The sequence below is a fragment of the Alligator mississippiensis genome, chromosome 9 (genome assembly GCF_030867095.1).
Source record: "Alligator mississippiensis isolate rAllMis1 chromosome 9, rAllMis1, whole genome shotgun sequence".
NCBI classification, from domain to species: Eukaryota; Metazoa; Chordata; order Crocodylia; family Alligatoridae; genus Alligator; species Alligator mississippiensis.
The window spans coordinates 70,307,349-70,323,325 of NC_081832.1; the positions used below are offsets into that span (position 1 = coordinate 70,307,349).

Here is a 15,977-nt window from a genome sequence, read left to right on the forward strand (position 1 = left end):
AATTGCTTGTGCCTGAAAGCTTGCAAATAAAGAATTTTTTTGGCAAACGTCTAATCAGTCTAATAAAAGATAACACCCCTACCGTGAGTTTTGATTCCTTCTGTAAATGACCAGTGACTCTCTGATGTTAGAGGCCATTGAGATTGCAGGATCTGACCCACAGCAAACAACGTCGCATCCCAGAGCACAGTTCTCCTCTTATCTATGCTGATGTAAAATAAGGGTTAACTTCACAGATAACAGAGACATACCACTGCTGTTGGGATGAATGGGGCACACTTGATCCAACTTGGAAGGATGAACAAGTGAACTGACCCCTTGAGGGCATGAGTCTGGGGTTGCAAGGAGTCCTGTGCTCCGATTCTGATCATTTGGATTTTATGGATACCAAACCCCAGAGTTACTCCACTGATGTAACTGTGGTGTAGCTGAAGTAGTTCTGGTATGTGCTGATTTCAATCAGTGGAAGATCTAGCCCCTAATCAGACTTAGCGTTTCCAAGATGATCCTAAGAGTCCAGTGTAATACACATTGAAATCAGTGGGAGTCTTGTAGTTGACAGTGCTGCTGTATGTTTAGTCCTGCATCACAAAAGCATTTCCAGATAGTCTTGGTTTGCAGGGCAGGGAGTGAGTTTCCATTTATATTGTATAACAGTTGGCGTATGAGGAGCATCCCACGGCAGCATTGTGTATGCCTGCAGGTGCAAGTATGCCCAAGCGTGGAGTAGAGGAGTGCTCTGTGCCATAAGGGAGAGGAAGTATTGGACTCATAAGCTTCCTCTTCCCTGATGAAGACAGGCTTCCTTGATTCCTCTGAGGCCTGAGAAATAGTAGATGGAAGCAAGGTGTGGACAGCAAGGTGTGGACAGCAATTGCAACCTAGCCTGCCAGGGAAGCAGCACTCAGCTTCTGGTAGCCGAGCTGATGATTCTGAATTCATCCCAGGCAAGACAAAGCATTAAATTAATTCAGTGCATGAAGAAGAGGCCCCATCCTTTGAGTTTCTCAAAGCACAGACTGCATCCAAGTGCAGAACAGTGACTCATAGGCAGATCACGGCCACCTCTGCTTCAGGGTCAGGGGTTGATGTAAAGGAGTCGAGGAGATGGGAATTTGGCCCTGAATATTTCCTTATCAGGGATTTAATGCCTTTCCTCCCACATCCTCCATCTTGCTCACCCACATTTACCATTGATCAGTTTTGCTGCATGGCAGCCCTCCAGGAAAGGCCAGTACCTTCTGCTAAAGATTATTGGATCCCTGGGGTGCACTTATGCAACTTGCCAGGGTATTTAATGAACAGCATACTCTTTACTGAGCACAAGGGCCACTGCTTTCTTTAAAGAGGAGGGGGCATGCGATCATTGCATGGTATCTCAGGGCCAGCTTTCTTTTTCCGGGGACGCCATGTGCACAATAGAACGGGCCAGGGCTCATTTCTCCCCCGCCTCCACAGGGTGTTAGCGGTGCAGTGGTTGGCATGTAGGGAGCATATTTGGGACCGAATGCATTGACAGAGTGCCCCGTCGCGGACCTAAAGCCTTGTGTTTGCCCATCTCTAGCTCCCCCCATTTCCCGGGCATGTGTAGCAAGCTCCTTTCTGTCTGGAGTGTGGAAACTGTCCCTCAATAAGAGGCAAGGTTCCCGAGCTCCTTGGAAAAGTAGCACGATCCTTACCAACCACACTCCTCTGCTTCTAGCATCGCAGTCTAAGAATAACGAGGGCTTCGTTGGCTTCTTGTCCCCTTCTGATAGCCCTCAAAGTAAATGATTGCAATAGCTGTCGTCGCTTGGCTTACCACATCTCAGCAGAGGCTGGGGTAGCCTGCTTTTTCGCATGAGGTTTCCCAGCGCTGTGCGCGGAGGTCACAGCACATCCAACGATTTGGGCTGGCTATTTCTTTCCTGTAGTGGTAGTAACCCACGTGATTATTCTGAGTGATCCCCTCAGTGAGCTCTGATGGGGGGGAACCCCCCCCACCCGCTCTGATATCACAGGGAACAATGCGGGGAGATTGATGCAAGCAGATTTAGCCGTGGGGAGGGTTATTTGTTTGACTTTGGAATCAAAACATGTGGGAGGTTGCTGCCAGCAGGCTTATAGCAATGCTCACAAGACAGGAAGGAATAAAGGAACCACACGAAGTGAAAAAACGGCTTAATTTCTTTGGTGCGAGGAGAAAGTATTTAATTCCTAAAAAGATAGATGGTTCCCACAGAGAACTCGACACAAAGCTTCTCCGGTGGTTGTTCCTGGTGGCTCTCCCGAAATGTGGGGTTGTGCGGGGGGGGCAACGGGAAGCCTCCTGACTTAGAAGGGAAGGGAACGAAGAAAGAATCAGCTATCGTGTTAAACACCCAGGATGGTGACACTGGTGATGCTGTTTTTACCTCCGGAGCAATGAAGACTGGCACCGTGGGCCCTAGACCACAGGGACGGGTCCTCTGCCCAGATTCAGCTGCTCCATATTCGCCTCCCATTGAACTTGTCTGGAGTCTCTAAAATGTAGGAAAACAGCCCGTCGTACAGACTGCCCCAGTGATTGTAGGACAGTAGCACAGAGGGAGAAGCCAGTCGACAAACCGTGCAGCAGTGTGCACATTCAGTGTTTGAAAAAGCAGTGGCCTACAGATGGCTGCTGTCAGTGGTGTTATTTCCAGGGCAGAGGTGCCGGGGATTTGGGGGCAGGCACAAAGAAATAGAAACCCAGGGGGCAATTCCCAACCCCCTTGCAAAAGTTAAGGAGCAATCTTGTAAATGGCCTCGCACAGCTTGGTGCGCTGCGGGGTCTGCTCTGTGCAAGAGGGAACCGGACAGTCGCCTTCCTGCGGTCCCCTGACCCCAGTTGTCTTTCCTGCTTGGTGCGGGGGGCTGGACCCAATGATCCTCCGAGGTCCCTTCCAGCCCCTGACAATTTATGAATCTATGAAACTTTGCACTGGGCAGCGAGCCAGGCCGGCTTCTTTGCACTGCACACCCTTTCCCGGGTGGAGGGGGAGGAAGGCAGGGGAGGTTTGCACCCTAAGACTAACGAAGTAGATGGATAGAGTAAGGCCTGCTGAGAGTGATCCCTCACACCTTCTGCTAACTCAGCCGACAAGCACAAATGTGAGTTTGGGGCTCTGCACCAGGCAGTGGTCTGTGAGCGAGGGAAGGAGGGACTGCTGGGCTAGAAGGAATGTCTGGAATGACCGTGCGCTCCTCCCCGTGCCTAGCTGGGCGCAGGGATCTGGTGGGTGACTAATGGCACGACAAGGTGGGGCTGCTTGCCTGGGTCAGACTTGGCGATGGGTGGTATCATTAAAGAGAGAGAGGAGAGCAGATTATTTTGAAACAGTGCAGCCTAGAGCTAAAGCAGATGATGGGAATCAGGACTCCTGGGCTGTGCCATTGCCTTGCTTTGTAACCTTGAAAGAGTTTGTACGTTGTGTCCCTTAATCTATGAACTGGGCTTGCTAATGCTTACTGGGAAGCTGTGAGGCTCTATAAATAGTCATTAATGTTTAAAAGCACTTGGGGATCCCGAGGTGAAAGGCTCTGTAGAACTGCAAGCAATTACTGCCTGGTAATCATTGCTTGTTTAACATGGTTCTAGGGACTGAGGCCAGGATTTAGGGAACGTAATGGGACAGTGAGGCAATCAAAGAGCTAAAATGCCTGAAAGCATATCAGGTGGGAGAATCTGCCCTCTTGGACACCAGCCTTGGTCGCCTTTCTCACAGGCCTCTCACCTGCATGGAGAAGAGAAAGTCCCCAATTCCCTCAGCAGTGCACAGGCTGCTTTGAGTGCTTATGTAGCAGCGCCCTGTGCATCCAGGTGTGTCAGGAGGACAGCTGGCTTACCTGCTGCAGCTGGAATCTCTATGGAAATGCTCAGCAAGCCCCACAGCCCCCTCACCAGATGTGCCTAGGTCTTTCCTGTATGTGTTTACAGAATCGGGCTCTAAATCTCTGCAAGTGGTTTGTAGCTAAACCACGGGGACTTTGTGCACTTTCGATGGTTGCAGCGGCCTAGAGGGAGTTTGGAAAACTCCTCGCTAAATTCCAAACTCCTTGTGCACATCCCGGACCTCAGGCATGCTCTCTGCTCTGCAGCAGGCCAGCAAGCACAAAGAAACACAGCGCTGCTCGTGGCTCCATTGCAGAGCATGGGCACAGTGCATCTCAGGTGTAACCTCCTTGCATTTCAGCAGAGTTCACTGGCCCTGCTGGCATTACATCTGCAGTGTATTTAGCCCTAGATACGTATCCTGAAGTTAAACTGTCAGCTTTCCAAACAGCAGACAGGCAGTTCCACCTGTCCTTTTACTAGAAGCTCAGTTTCTCTTTCCCCATTCTGCACGGTCTGGATCTGAACGAATAAACCTCTGATTGTAGGCCTGCATTTTCAGGTGCTTCAGTCCATACGCAGGTTTATAGGCCAGGCTCATTTACCAGTATTCATGTTGTCTGTGCATGAGGCTTTATTGATAATCCTTGGCATTGCATTCAGATTCTTTACACAATTATATTTTCCACTTTTGCTGGAGAGTGTCAGTGGGGCTGGGCCAGCGTTTATGAATGTTGTGCTGAGGGGGCTTAGAGCCACGATTGAGTTCCCATTGCATCCCATGCTCAATGCTGTGAGAGAGCCCTGCCCCCAGCAACTTGCACTATAGATGAAGCAATGGGTAAGAGAAAGGAGAGATTATTGTCCCCATTTTACAGATGGGAAAACTGAGACTCAGTGATCTGTCCCAAGGAATCTGGGGCAAAGCTGGGAACTACACCCAGGTCTCAGGAGTCTTAAGTCAGTGCCTTAACCACTAGGCTGTCCTTTCTCTCAGAGTCGACCTCCCGAGACCTCTGAGGGTACAGGTGAATCTCATCCCTTTGTGCAGGTTGCAAAGAGACAGAAAGACTTGCAAAACCAGAAATGTATCCAAGACCTTCTGAATCCTTGTTCTTCCCTCTGTCCACTGCCCTGCTCTTGTGGATGGTACTTTTTGACACTCCGTGCTAAAATACAAAACCTGCCCAGTACCTACAAACCATGCATTTATCAATGTCAGACGGAGATTTTCCTGGTTTTGACAGATTTTCCTTTCTAAAGACATCAAAGCGTTCCCAAAAAAATAAGCACAAATGATTTGTTTTGGTGCCATGTCCTGTTTCCCTGGCAGATGACACGCTTGCCTTCTCTTTTTCATCTCATGGCAACCACCCCACCTGGACTAGAAGCAGTGCAAAATAATTTTCAAGCAGTAGCAGCATCTGGCTCTTTATATACCTTCCCTGGCCCTCCTCTATAAACAGCGCGTTATTACCCAGGGGGTTCTTTTTTCCTTCTGATTTTAAGGAAATGAAAATTAACGATGGGTAATTGCTCATTGCTGCTTTCCCTCCCTCTACTTGGGCTGTCTTGTCTACCACCTGCTTCTCAACTACAGGGAATGCCAGCATTGGAGGGGGAGTCAGTCATTGCCCTTTAAAAGCTGCTATCCCCCTCTCCCCCCATGCCTTTGAGAGGATGCTGGGCACATATCCTTTAGACTTAATCACTGCTTATGCAAACACATCAATTAAAAACAACACCTGCAATGGCAGTGATCCCAGTGGGCTGATAGATAACCAAGAAGGTTTGGCATCCTGTTGAAGTACCAGTCTCACTGGGGGTCTCCCACAATGTCACATGTTCCTTTTAATGGCATGCAAGTGAGGCTTGGGAAGCAGTGAAAAATGATAGCCTATATGACACAGTGTAAATTCATTTAAGGTGTGAGAAAGAGGCCGCCTTTCCCCTGGGTCCTACGTTGTCCAGGCTTTTGCACTGCAGGAGCCTGCTGTCCTGAGAGCAGCTGCAGCACGAGTCACTTGAGTGTTGAGGTTTTGGTGTTTGAGGGAGGAACATGGGGGTCTGGCTCTACTGAATCCTCACTGTCCTCATCATTTGTGAAGTCGTTGCCATACGACTAGAGACCCTGGTGTTTACAGAGCACGTATCCATGAACATGTGAATTGCTGCATGTTAGGCCAGGTACATACGCAGATTTCTAACAGCAAACAGTATCAGTAACAGTTGGGATTTTTTGGGCAAAACAGTTACAGCAGAAAAACCCTGGCACCGATACAGTTGTAGGGTTGCAGGAAAGCAGGGCTGGAAGGGACCTCACACTCAAGGCAGCAGCATCCCTAGCTAAATCGTTCCAGCACAGGGTTTTCCCCAGTGCTCCCTGAAAAGCAGGTCCTTTTAACATGTCTCAAGTCAAGCCACAGAACTGGGGTGTCCAGAATCACTGGTCCCTTTGGAAAAGTTCGTGCTCTGGGGCCCTTACCATGCAAACACTTAGTCCAGCGGTTCTCAAACTGGGTTGCAACCCCAAATGGGGTCACAACATCAGCAGACGGGGTTGGGGATGGAGGGCTGTGGGTTGGGACTGAGGGGCCATACTGAGGAAATGGGGTCATGCTGAGGAAATAGGGCCATAAATGGGGTCATGCTGAGGAAAAGTTTGGGAAGCACTTAGATGCTTAATTTTACACCTGTAAGTATTGACTGATTGATTCTAATTGGCCTGCTCATAGGCTTAAGAGTTAAGCACCTGTAGTGTCAGAGATAGGGTTTCAGTGAGATGTAGTTTGTCATCAGATTTCTTAGCTTTTTCTAATCCTTTGCTTTCTTCCTTCTAGGATTATACCCCAGCTAGAGAGTCCCTGTGTGCAGGTCTCACCAACTGATCTGCCTGACTCAGAGATTTCAGAGGCCACCAGGACATACTCGCAGGGATTGAGCCGCTATGACCTGGATGAGATTGATGCTTGTTGGCTGGAATATGTTAATATGGAGCTCAAGGAAATGGGTAGGTATTTTTTTCATTTTACTGCTTCTCTGGGGTGTACCTATTAATTAATCATGGAAGATGGAAATTCCTGAGGACCTTAGGGCAGGGGTCTCCTCTGTTCTGTTCAAAATGTGAGAGCTCCCCAGAAGAGATAACAGCAGAAGCTGAGCAGAGCTTAGCCCATGTGGTTCAACAGTCCTGTCTCATACATAGCTTTTGGAGCACTGAGATAAGTATAAATCTAGACTGAAGTGGGGAATGGCATGAGATTTCTCCCAGTAGAGTGCGGAGATTGGTTTGCAGGTGGATGATAGAATCCAGTTCTCCCAAATCCCATTGTTGTGCTGTAACCGCAAGACCCTCTCCACCTTCATCTTCACTGCTAGACTTGTCTTCCCTTAACGCTAGCAACATCAAAGGTATTTATCATCGATGTCCTGGTCACATGCTTGGGAGCTAAATTGACAAGCGGACTCGAAAGAAAAAGCACTTCTCATTCTGAATAGATAACTCTAAAGGAGAGGTGGCAAAGATACGGACCGTAGGCCAGATCCTGTCCTAGGAACCCTATCATCCATCTCCTGCTACGGTCTGTGGGTCTCAGTGGACCCGTCGGCAGCATGTGGGGCATGCCGGATGGCTCCAACCGTCTCATGCAGCACCCACCCTGGCCACTCCAGGACCATGCTGCATGCAGTGCCCATCCCTGCACACATCCTAGAGAGGCAGTGTGGCTGCCACGTGTACCATAGCCTTGGAGAGGCCGCTTCATGGGGCCCAGCCCCAGAGCAGCTGTGTGCTGTTCTTCTGCTCTGGGACCATGCTTCCTCATGTGTTGGCAACTCCAGGGGTGTGCTGACCGCAGTGTCTGCTGGGAATTGGCGTATTGGTGGCTTTGTTTGTCATAGGCAGATGTATTAGTCCAGAAACTAGAATGTACAGGTGTCAGAGCTGGGTGAGATTGGCAGTCACTGCAGAGGGGGTTTTCCAGTCCTTGTTGGATAAGGTCTACAGTGTCATGGTTTCAACCACTAAGAGAAGACCAGCAAATCACTAATAATAAAAGCATAACCCTTTAGCAACAGCGGTAGGAATTCCCCAGGAGCAATACAAAGGTCTACAAGGGTGGGACCAGGCGTGGTACAAAACACTTCCATACACAAACTCACTCATTGCTTAATAGCACATGTACAGCCTTCCGGTCCTTGGGCTACATTCGGTGTTTGTTCACCCTCCTGTGTGTTGTGGTAGGATCTCACAGACTAGAGGCTAGCTCAGGAGTTGCCCCCTGTATTTGCTGATTGTTATTGTTTTCTGGGCTTGAGTAGGTCTCAGTTTCTTTGGCCGACCAGTGCCTTACTAGCCAAATACCATGTCCTCATCACTGTGAACATAAGAACATTGTGGAGGTGCTTCTGGAGCTTGATTACTTGTTAAATGTGCTACATCTTCCGCAGTCTCAAGAGTGTATCATAATTGTGCTTGCCTACTTTAACAGCCCCAGCTCTCTAAGTATCACACCCAGGTTTTGAAATGTTGCTGATCTGGTCAAGGGTTTTGTACAAGGCAAACAGCATTCTGCCCCAGGTCTACCGCCGCTGTAGTACCAGTGCCAAAAGTTGCTGTTTCTCTTCAGAGGGACCAAAGTTCCTGTCTCTTCACCAATGAAGTTTCTGTTTCTGAGAAATCAGAATGGATATCACGTGGTACTATGTTTCAAGAGCTCATAGAAGGTCACTGGCCAGTGATTGGGCTTCTGCAAGAATCCGTTGAGTGGGGTTCAACTTGACTTGCTTTACAGTTGTGTTAAGGCAGGTTACAGTGGGTTGTGTGGGCTCTCAGATGTGGAGTTTCTGCATTAATTGTGACTTGAAAGACTGAGATGAAACCGTTTGTAGAGGGCATGGAAGCGAGAGGTGCCAGCACCCTGCCAGAAGCCGGCTGTCTCAGTCACAAACAGCGCGTTGTCTTGCATCATGAGCTACGTTAAATTTAAAAGAGAGAAATTAAGAGCAGGGCAGGTTTGTAATAGTAATACACAGCTGAGGGCTGAGCAGCAGCCCCTTCGAAGACCATACCCAAAAGTTAATCATCATAGCGCTTTCCCTTGAGACCGTGAGGTACATGCCCACAGCTTCCCCTGGAAATGTGCATGCTGCCTCTACCGTGTCTTGTCCTTGCTGAACCAGGCAGGGGAAACCTGGGCTGAATTAGGTGGAAAAGCAGTGGAATTGAACAACTAGGGCAGTGGTGCTCAACCTTGCAGCCCTGTGGGCCAAGTGAGTGGCACAGGACCAGTTCACAGGCCACATCAGACCCTGCAGGCCAGGATTAGGCCTGCCCACCTGGATTGCAGCCTTAGTTGGCCCTTACACACCAGGATTCGGGCCCTGTGCCACCTCTGCCTGGTCTCGCGTGGCAGAATCAGGCCCCATGCTGCCTCCATCCTGTCCTGGATGCCTGGATCAGGGCTGGTGCTACTCCTGCCTGGCCCCATGGTTTGGGATGGAGCCCCATGCTGCCTCCATCTGGCCACATGTTCTGGGATCTGGCCCTAGGGTCCAGCACTGCTCCTGCCTGGCTCCAGCGTTCCCTCTAAGCTGTGTGGTGTGCGTGGCTGCACAGGTGCACTCATGCTGTGCTGCTAGGCACGCCTGCACGGCTGTGCACACCACACAGTGTAGAAGGAATACTGCTTGGCTCCTTATGCCAGGAGCCTTGCATGCTAGGATTGGGCCCTGGGGCCCCTCACTGGCCCCACCAGGCCCCACATGTTGGGATCAGGCCCTGAGGCCCTGTGCTATCTCCATCCAGCCCCTCATGCTGGGATCAGGCCCTGAAGGCCAGATCTGAGCACTCCAGATTAAGGCATTGATATCGGAGTCAGGAAATTACCTCTGCAGCGACTCTCTGTGACTTGAGCAAGCTGCTTTACCACTCTGTGCATCTTTCCTCCGCCGACTCTTTGTGAGTTTTGTGTTTGCAGGTGGAAAGGTCTTTGGGAGAAGGAAGTCTCTTACTTGGGGCTTTCACCATGCCCAGCAGAAGAGCCTTGCATTTCATCTGGAACCTCTGAGTGCTTCTGTAATAAATTAATAAATAATAGGAACAAACCCATGAAGTTCCAGTAGTGGTAGCACAGAGACACCAATCATCTGATCCGTCAGGCTGATTCATCAGTCCATTTCTGTTTCTAAAAGAGCTCTGTAATTACTGTGTTAGCCTTTAATATGCTGGGGAGGGAAAGGAATTTGAAAACAGCATTCAGTCTGTGAATGTGATTTCCATGAGATTTGCTGAGACCAAAGCTCCAAATATGGATTCTGTTATCTCTCCCCCTCCTGTTTCTGCATCGGAGCTATGTCTAGTGCATTTTTCCAGTCACTTGAAAGAGAAACATATGGCATAGATTAGTAATACTTCCAGCAGCATTCTGTAGGTAGCAAGTGTGGCTTAGACTAGAGGTTAATGTTCAGAAGGGCAAGTCCAGAGGTCTTCTGGCTGTGCTACTGACTTGTCTTGGGGCCCTGGCCAAATCACTTTATCCCTTTGTTTGAGGTTTTCCATCTGTAAAGTGGGGAGAGTAATGCTTATCTACTTGCAGAAGTGTCCAGAAGAAATATGTTAATGCCCTGAGAACCTCATCTTGAGGGTCTTGTAGAGGGGAAAATACGACTATTGTTCTGAAGTGGTGGGTTTTATGTGCTCACAAAACAACACAAAGCGAAACTACTGAAATGAGCAGGTGAGAAGACAGAAATTAAGAGTGGGGCTGGTTTGTGAGCAGGTGAGAAGACTTCTGCAGCAAACTCAGAATAAAAAATAATCAAAAATAATCTGCATATGTGTAATGCTTGTCTGTCTGTGTTTTATACTTCAAAAGCAGGCAGGCATGATCAGTACCATTCTAAAGGCAGGCCAAGTCATTCAGCAGGTCAGCAGCAGCATTAGGATTAGAAACCAGTTCCTTTGACTCCTAGTAGGATCCCCATTTCAGTAGATCGCAGCATGCAGGCACTTGCTTGAAGACAATCCATACATAGAACTTTCTCCCAGATGGATACTGGGATATCCGAACTAGGTTTGTTCATTTTTTCAGTCCGCTAGCACAATCCACCTGGAGAATCATAGTCTGCCCTGTGATTCAGAGACAGTGGTTGAAATCGGAAGATGTCTAAGGAGATTTGCAGAAGTTTAAAATTCCACCTGGAACGCAGCGGCGTGTTTGTCCCCAGATGCTGTACGGTGGTAGGTCACGGACAGGATGTGTCATACGCAAAGCATTTAATGACAAAGAAAGAGCATGATCTGTGACTGGCTCTTAAGGAATCATAGATGGTAAAGACGGAAAATACTTATTAGATCATCTAGTCCATTCCTCTGCCATTGGACTATTGTTCCACGTAGTGTATGCCTTAATGCCTTTTCCAGGCTTGTTTTAGATGACCCTAGAGATGCAGTTTTTATCAGTGAGATCAAATAAACCTCCCAAATAGCAAACAGCTCATGGTAATTTGCTGTTAAGTATTTTTCCTGAAAAAAAAAAAAAAGATTCATAGTTAAAATATTAAGTATATTAATTAATCACATAAAAAGCCTGAAGTCAGTTTAAAAACATTTTTTTTCAGTAACACATGCTAGTAACCAACTACTGTTCTCCGTAGAAATGTGCTGTTCTGCTAGCTGATAAAGATAAACTGAACATTTAAGCGTGTCTGAATGTTTTATTTGTTGCTGCTGCAATGTGAGATAATAAAGGAAGTGGGTCCAAAGTAATTTGGATCAAATGCTGAACCAGATTTGTGTATAGGACTTTATAAGACAGCACAGGACCTTCCTTTTAGGGAGAAGCCAGGCTATAAGTCTTCATTTTTTTATTAAGATTTCACGCTGTATATTGTGTGCTCAACTAAATCCAAGGCTATTGTAGGATTGGGCTAGAGAGACTTCAAAGACTCAGACTGAAAAGTCCCTTTGCTGTGATAGGCACTTCACACACATGCAGAATCCTACAGAAATTGCTAAAAATGCTGTTGCCACATGGATGTTGCGGAAGGCAGAATGAACATTTCTAAGTATTCCCTTAGTTTAAGCCATACAGTATATGGCGCTTACACATGATCACCACTAGCTCTGCCTTCGATACTGGAGATGCTTTTGTTCCATGGCATGAACATACTGGCTCAGATGTACCGGTGGGGAATCTCTGATGGAGAATTCATCACACTATATTCAGGATATAACTGGAGCACCTCTCCAGGCAGCGGAAATGAAGTCAGTCGAATAAACAATGTTGGAACAAACTGAAGTTAATAAAGTTCTGCGAGGAAGAACCTGACCAGTCACCCCAATTGTGCCACTATAAGTGAACATGAACTGCTCCTATGACTAGGACGAGTTTACACTTCACTGGGTGGGGAAGTACCACCCTGGGCACCCATTCTCCATGTGGTTGTCACCTTATAATGCCAGACCCTAGAATGCTTGCAGCCCACGTCGGCCCTACAGCCTGAGAGTCGATCTCTCTGTCCTTGGCAGTGTAAGCATTGGCTTACGTAAGCTGGGTTGGCAGCAAGACATTTTCCTGGAAGGGGCCTCATTGATAGAGCTCATGCTCCTGCCTTAGCTGCAACCAGCTCCTGGCGTAGATTGTGTTCCTTCATGATTCATAGAAAGCAGCAGCAGTACCTGGCATTGCCGCCAGACCATGTGGGCTTTTTGTTGCGAAAAGGCTAATGATTTTCAGGCCCTTCTTACCTGAGCTGCATTCAGACTAGTGATCCCAGGGTAAAAGTTAACATATCCAATTACCATTGTTAAGCTACCCGGTCTCTCTCAGCACCTTAAGATCAGCCTAAAATCCATACCTCTTGTATCACTGTCCTTTGTGGGTCACCTTGTGCAGCCCCTGTCAAGGAGTTGCAAAGATTACTGACTGCACCTGCCATGCCTTCGCCAGCTGGTGCAGCCTCAACTTTGCTCCCAGCTATTTCGGGCTGCTTTTCAGTCCGTTGCTCCAGCAAGGCTTAGTGAATGGTGATATGGCGATTTATCCTTTTGGGAGGGGCAAAGGAGAAGGAGCTGAGATTTATATTAAGCGGGTATCTGTGGAGCCACTGCTCTGCCTCAGCTCCCCACAAGTGGTCTGATTCCCCTGATTGCTCCACTTGTCCTGACAGCAATAGCTGATTAGAGCCTCCGCCGCCGTTAACTCCCTCGCATTCAGCTTGGAGAGGGAGGCAGTCCTATGGCAGATGGAGCAGAGCACCAGGCTGGAGAGAGGCTCGCACATGCATTCAAAACAGGGGCAAGAAATTAAACAGTTGATTATTCGGAGAATGTTTGCAGAGGGCTCACTGCGGTGCCGGGTTCTGGACCAGCCGCGGCATTTTTATGCCTCGCAAAATATGTTTTCAGTCACTAGAATTGTATCTAATTTTACAATAATTGCCTTCTTGTGTTTGAATACAATCCACGTTGAGCCAGGGAAGGAACACATTTCAGCCTCACTCTTAACCCTGCTAACTATATATTCAGAGTCATCATACTCTCTCATTTTGTAGGCTTCTACTCTATAAGCAACCCCGAAGTCAATTTGGTCACTTTGGACGGAGGAGAAGCTGATGTGAGTCTTCTGGGTCTTGAAGTTGAGGTTCTGGAGAGTTTTTACTACTAGATAAAGATGATACTTAGATCACTAGAAGACTGCTCCAGTGCTCCCAGAAAGGTCCAGCTGTGGGCTGCACCTGATTAAAAATGCCGGTGTCCCAGGGAACACCAGTCCTTCACAAAGACTGCAATAGCCTCTAGCAGGCCAGTGGTTAACTGCAGTTCTCATCCATATATGGCCTTTTCTGTGAGGATCTAAAAGCATTGATTCTTGGCTCATACAAGATTTTCACTGGGATAATCCCATTGACCTCAGCGGGGTTCGCGTCACACTGATGTTCAGGAGTAGAGAATAGACGTTCCTGAACATCTGAGACTAGATCTCAAAACATCCCTATTAGGCCTCCGAGCATCCTTGTGAAAGAGGTGTGGTCTTGGAGACGCACAAACGCAGAAGTAGGTGGGTAGAACCGGAAAGAAAACCTAGGTGTCCTGACGGGCCATCCTTTTTCTAACTGCTTTGCATTGCTTCTGTCATTGTGGACTTTGTTCTGATCTTCCTCTGGCTATGCTGGTGCTTAAGTGCTTTTGACTGTTCTCGTGCTACTCCTGGATGGGTGAGAGCAGAACCATGCCATCTGTTTTTTGTGTCCTGACCATATGGGAGTAACATCTGTAGGGTGGAGATAGTGAGGGGCCTTCTTGCAACCTACCCAAGCTCAGCTAACAGTGGGATGTGCGGAGGCCTGTCCTTTTTTGTAGTGGGCTCCATTTCCTGTAAATGACAGACTGGCTTCCCCCTTTTAAGTGCTTTCCTACCATCCTGCAGCCATAAGGGATTGCTAATGTACAAAGGCTTTGACTGGAGTCCTCTGCTCGGCGTATACTCTAAATGACTGTAATGGACTTTTCACCCTTGTGTTACCCACATGTGCAGCTGCCACATTATGTGGTTTCACCAAGATGCTCGGCTCTGCATCTGAACCCAAGCTTGCGGTAGTTACTGTTAATCAGTTGAGAAAGCTTATCCCCATTAATAATTCAGGGTCTGTTTGTTTGGATTTTTGCTAGGAAGAAAGTCTGCCAGTTTGGGGCTGTTTTATAACATGTCTGTACTGCAGCCCACAACAAACATTCATGTGCAGGCTGGGTGCTTTGTTCCCAGCTGAGATCATAAGCTCATTGCACAAGTAATCATTTTAACAGCAGAATTGCTTGATGCATGAATAGGAAAACCCAGCAAATCCTCCGCCACTTATCAGTGTGTTAACGATTTACGAGCACGGGATATGTTTAATTTACAGAAGCGTTGCCTATTTGCAGTGTGGAAATATCTTGAGAACAGATTTAGGGCTAGAAGCTGCTCTCAGTTACGTCGGTGTCAATCTGGATTAACTCCAGTGGTGCAGAGAAAAGGAAGTGGCTTTTGGTTATTGACTCTGCCATTCACCCCCACCAGGGCACGCAGCATGCTGCAGCCACATTTCACCTCTGTTTGTGGTCATTGTTGTTAATATTAGATAGCTAATACGCCCAACTGAGCATGAGACTCCATTGCTCTAGGCACTGTACGAACATCTTGCTCAGTGTGGTGTCTCAGGCCAGATCACTCGGATCAGCTCTGAATTTTGTCGACTGAGCAGCGCTCCATCGTTCAGGTCTGTGTGGCACTACCACCGGCAAGTATCCTACCTCCCAGACTCTTCAGCCTGGGGTTTCAGACACCCCCAAATCCATGGCAAGCATCTAGTGTGCAAGCCTCAACCCCAGAGGCCTTGGAGTTCAGATGCCCCTAGTTTCACTTGCTCTGAGCGAAAGGCCATAGGAGCAAGCTAGAGGGAAAGCCCAAAAGCAGTCCCCCATCACCATAAATTGTGTAGCTGAGATCCTCCCACTGGGAGGCTATAGTAGACTCACGCAGGGGTGCCTGCCCACTGGGCAATGGACAGGTCTCCACCCTCAACTACGCCAAGTCATTCAAGGCTGAGAAGAAGGGGATCTCCCTTACCTGGTATGTACAACCACCTGACCTGACACCATTGTCACGGTATTTCCCATGCCAGAGATAAGAGACAGAAGGTCAGATTCTGATAACCTTGTTCTGTCTTCTTCCCACCTGACTCCGTGACTAGTCTTGTGACCCTCCATCTAATTACTGCCCCCGTGATCTACCACCGAATGCGAGTATGTCTGCACTGTAGCCAGGGGGTGAGTGCAGACATGCACCATTCCCATGTTACTAGCTTGCTCAGGTAACAGTGGCAGTGAAAATCCAGCTGTCAGACTTCAACATGGGCCAGCAACCTGAGCACGTACCCAGGGCACCTAGCAGGCATGTACAGATTGCTCCTTGCTGTTGTTACCCGAGCTAGCTAGATTACAGCTCCTTTGGATTTGCTTGCGTATGCCGTAGTCACACGTTTGATTGGTGAGCAGTGTAGACGCAGCGGAAGAGTGCAGATACCAAAACGCGGTCCACGTTTTCTGAAACTTGGGAAGTTTGTTTCAAGCGGAAGGAAGAAGAGATGCTCAGTGAGAATCCCA

General features: G+C 48.2%; 1 protein-coding gene across 5 annotated transcripts in view; it reads left to right on the forward strand.

Annotated features, from left to right (window-relative positions):
- The window catches only part of JADE2 (jade family PHD finger 2), a 144,552-nt gene that overhangs the window by 82,691 nt on the left and 45,884 nt on the right, over window positions 1–15,977 (forward strand). For all 5 annotated transcript variants that reach the window (XM_019478521.2, XM_019478518.2, XM_019478522.2 and 2 more), the window contains exon 5: window positions 6,673–6,842. In XM_019478521.2, coding sequence (XP_019334066.1) covers window positions 6,673–6,842 — 170 coding nt within the window. The remainder of the gene's footprint in view (window positions 1–6,672; window positions 6,843–15,977) is intronic.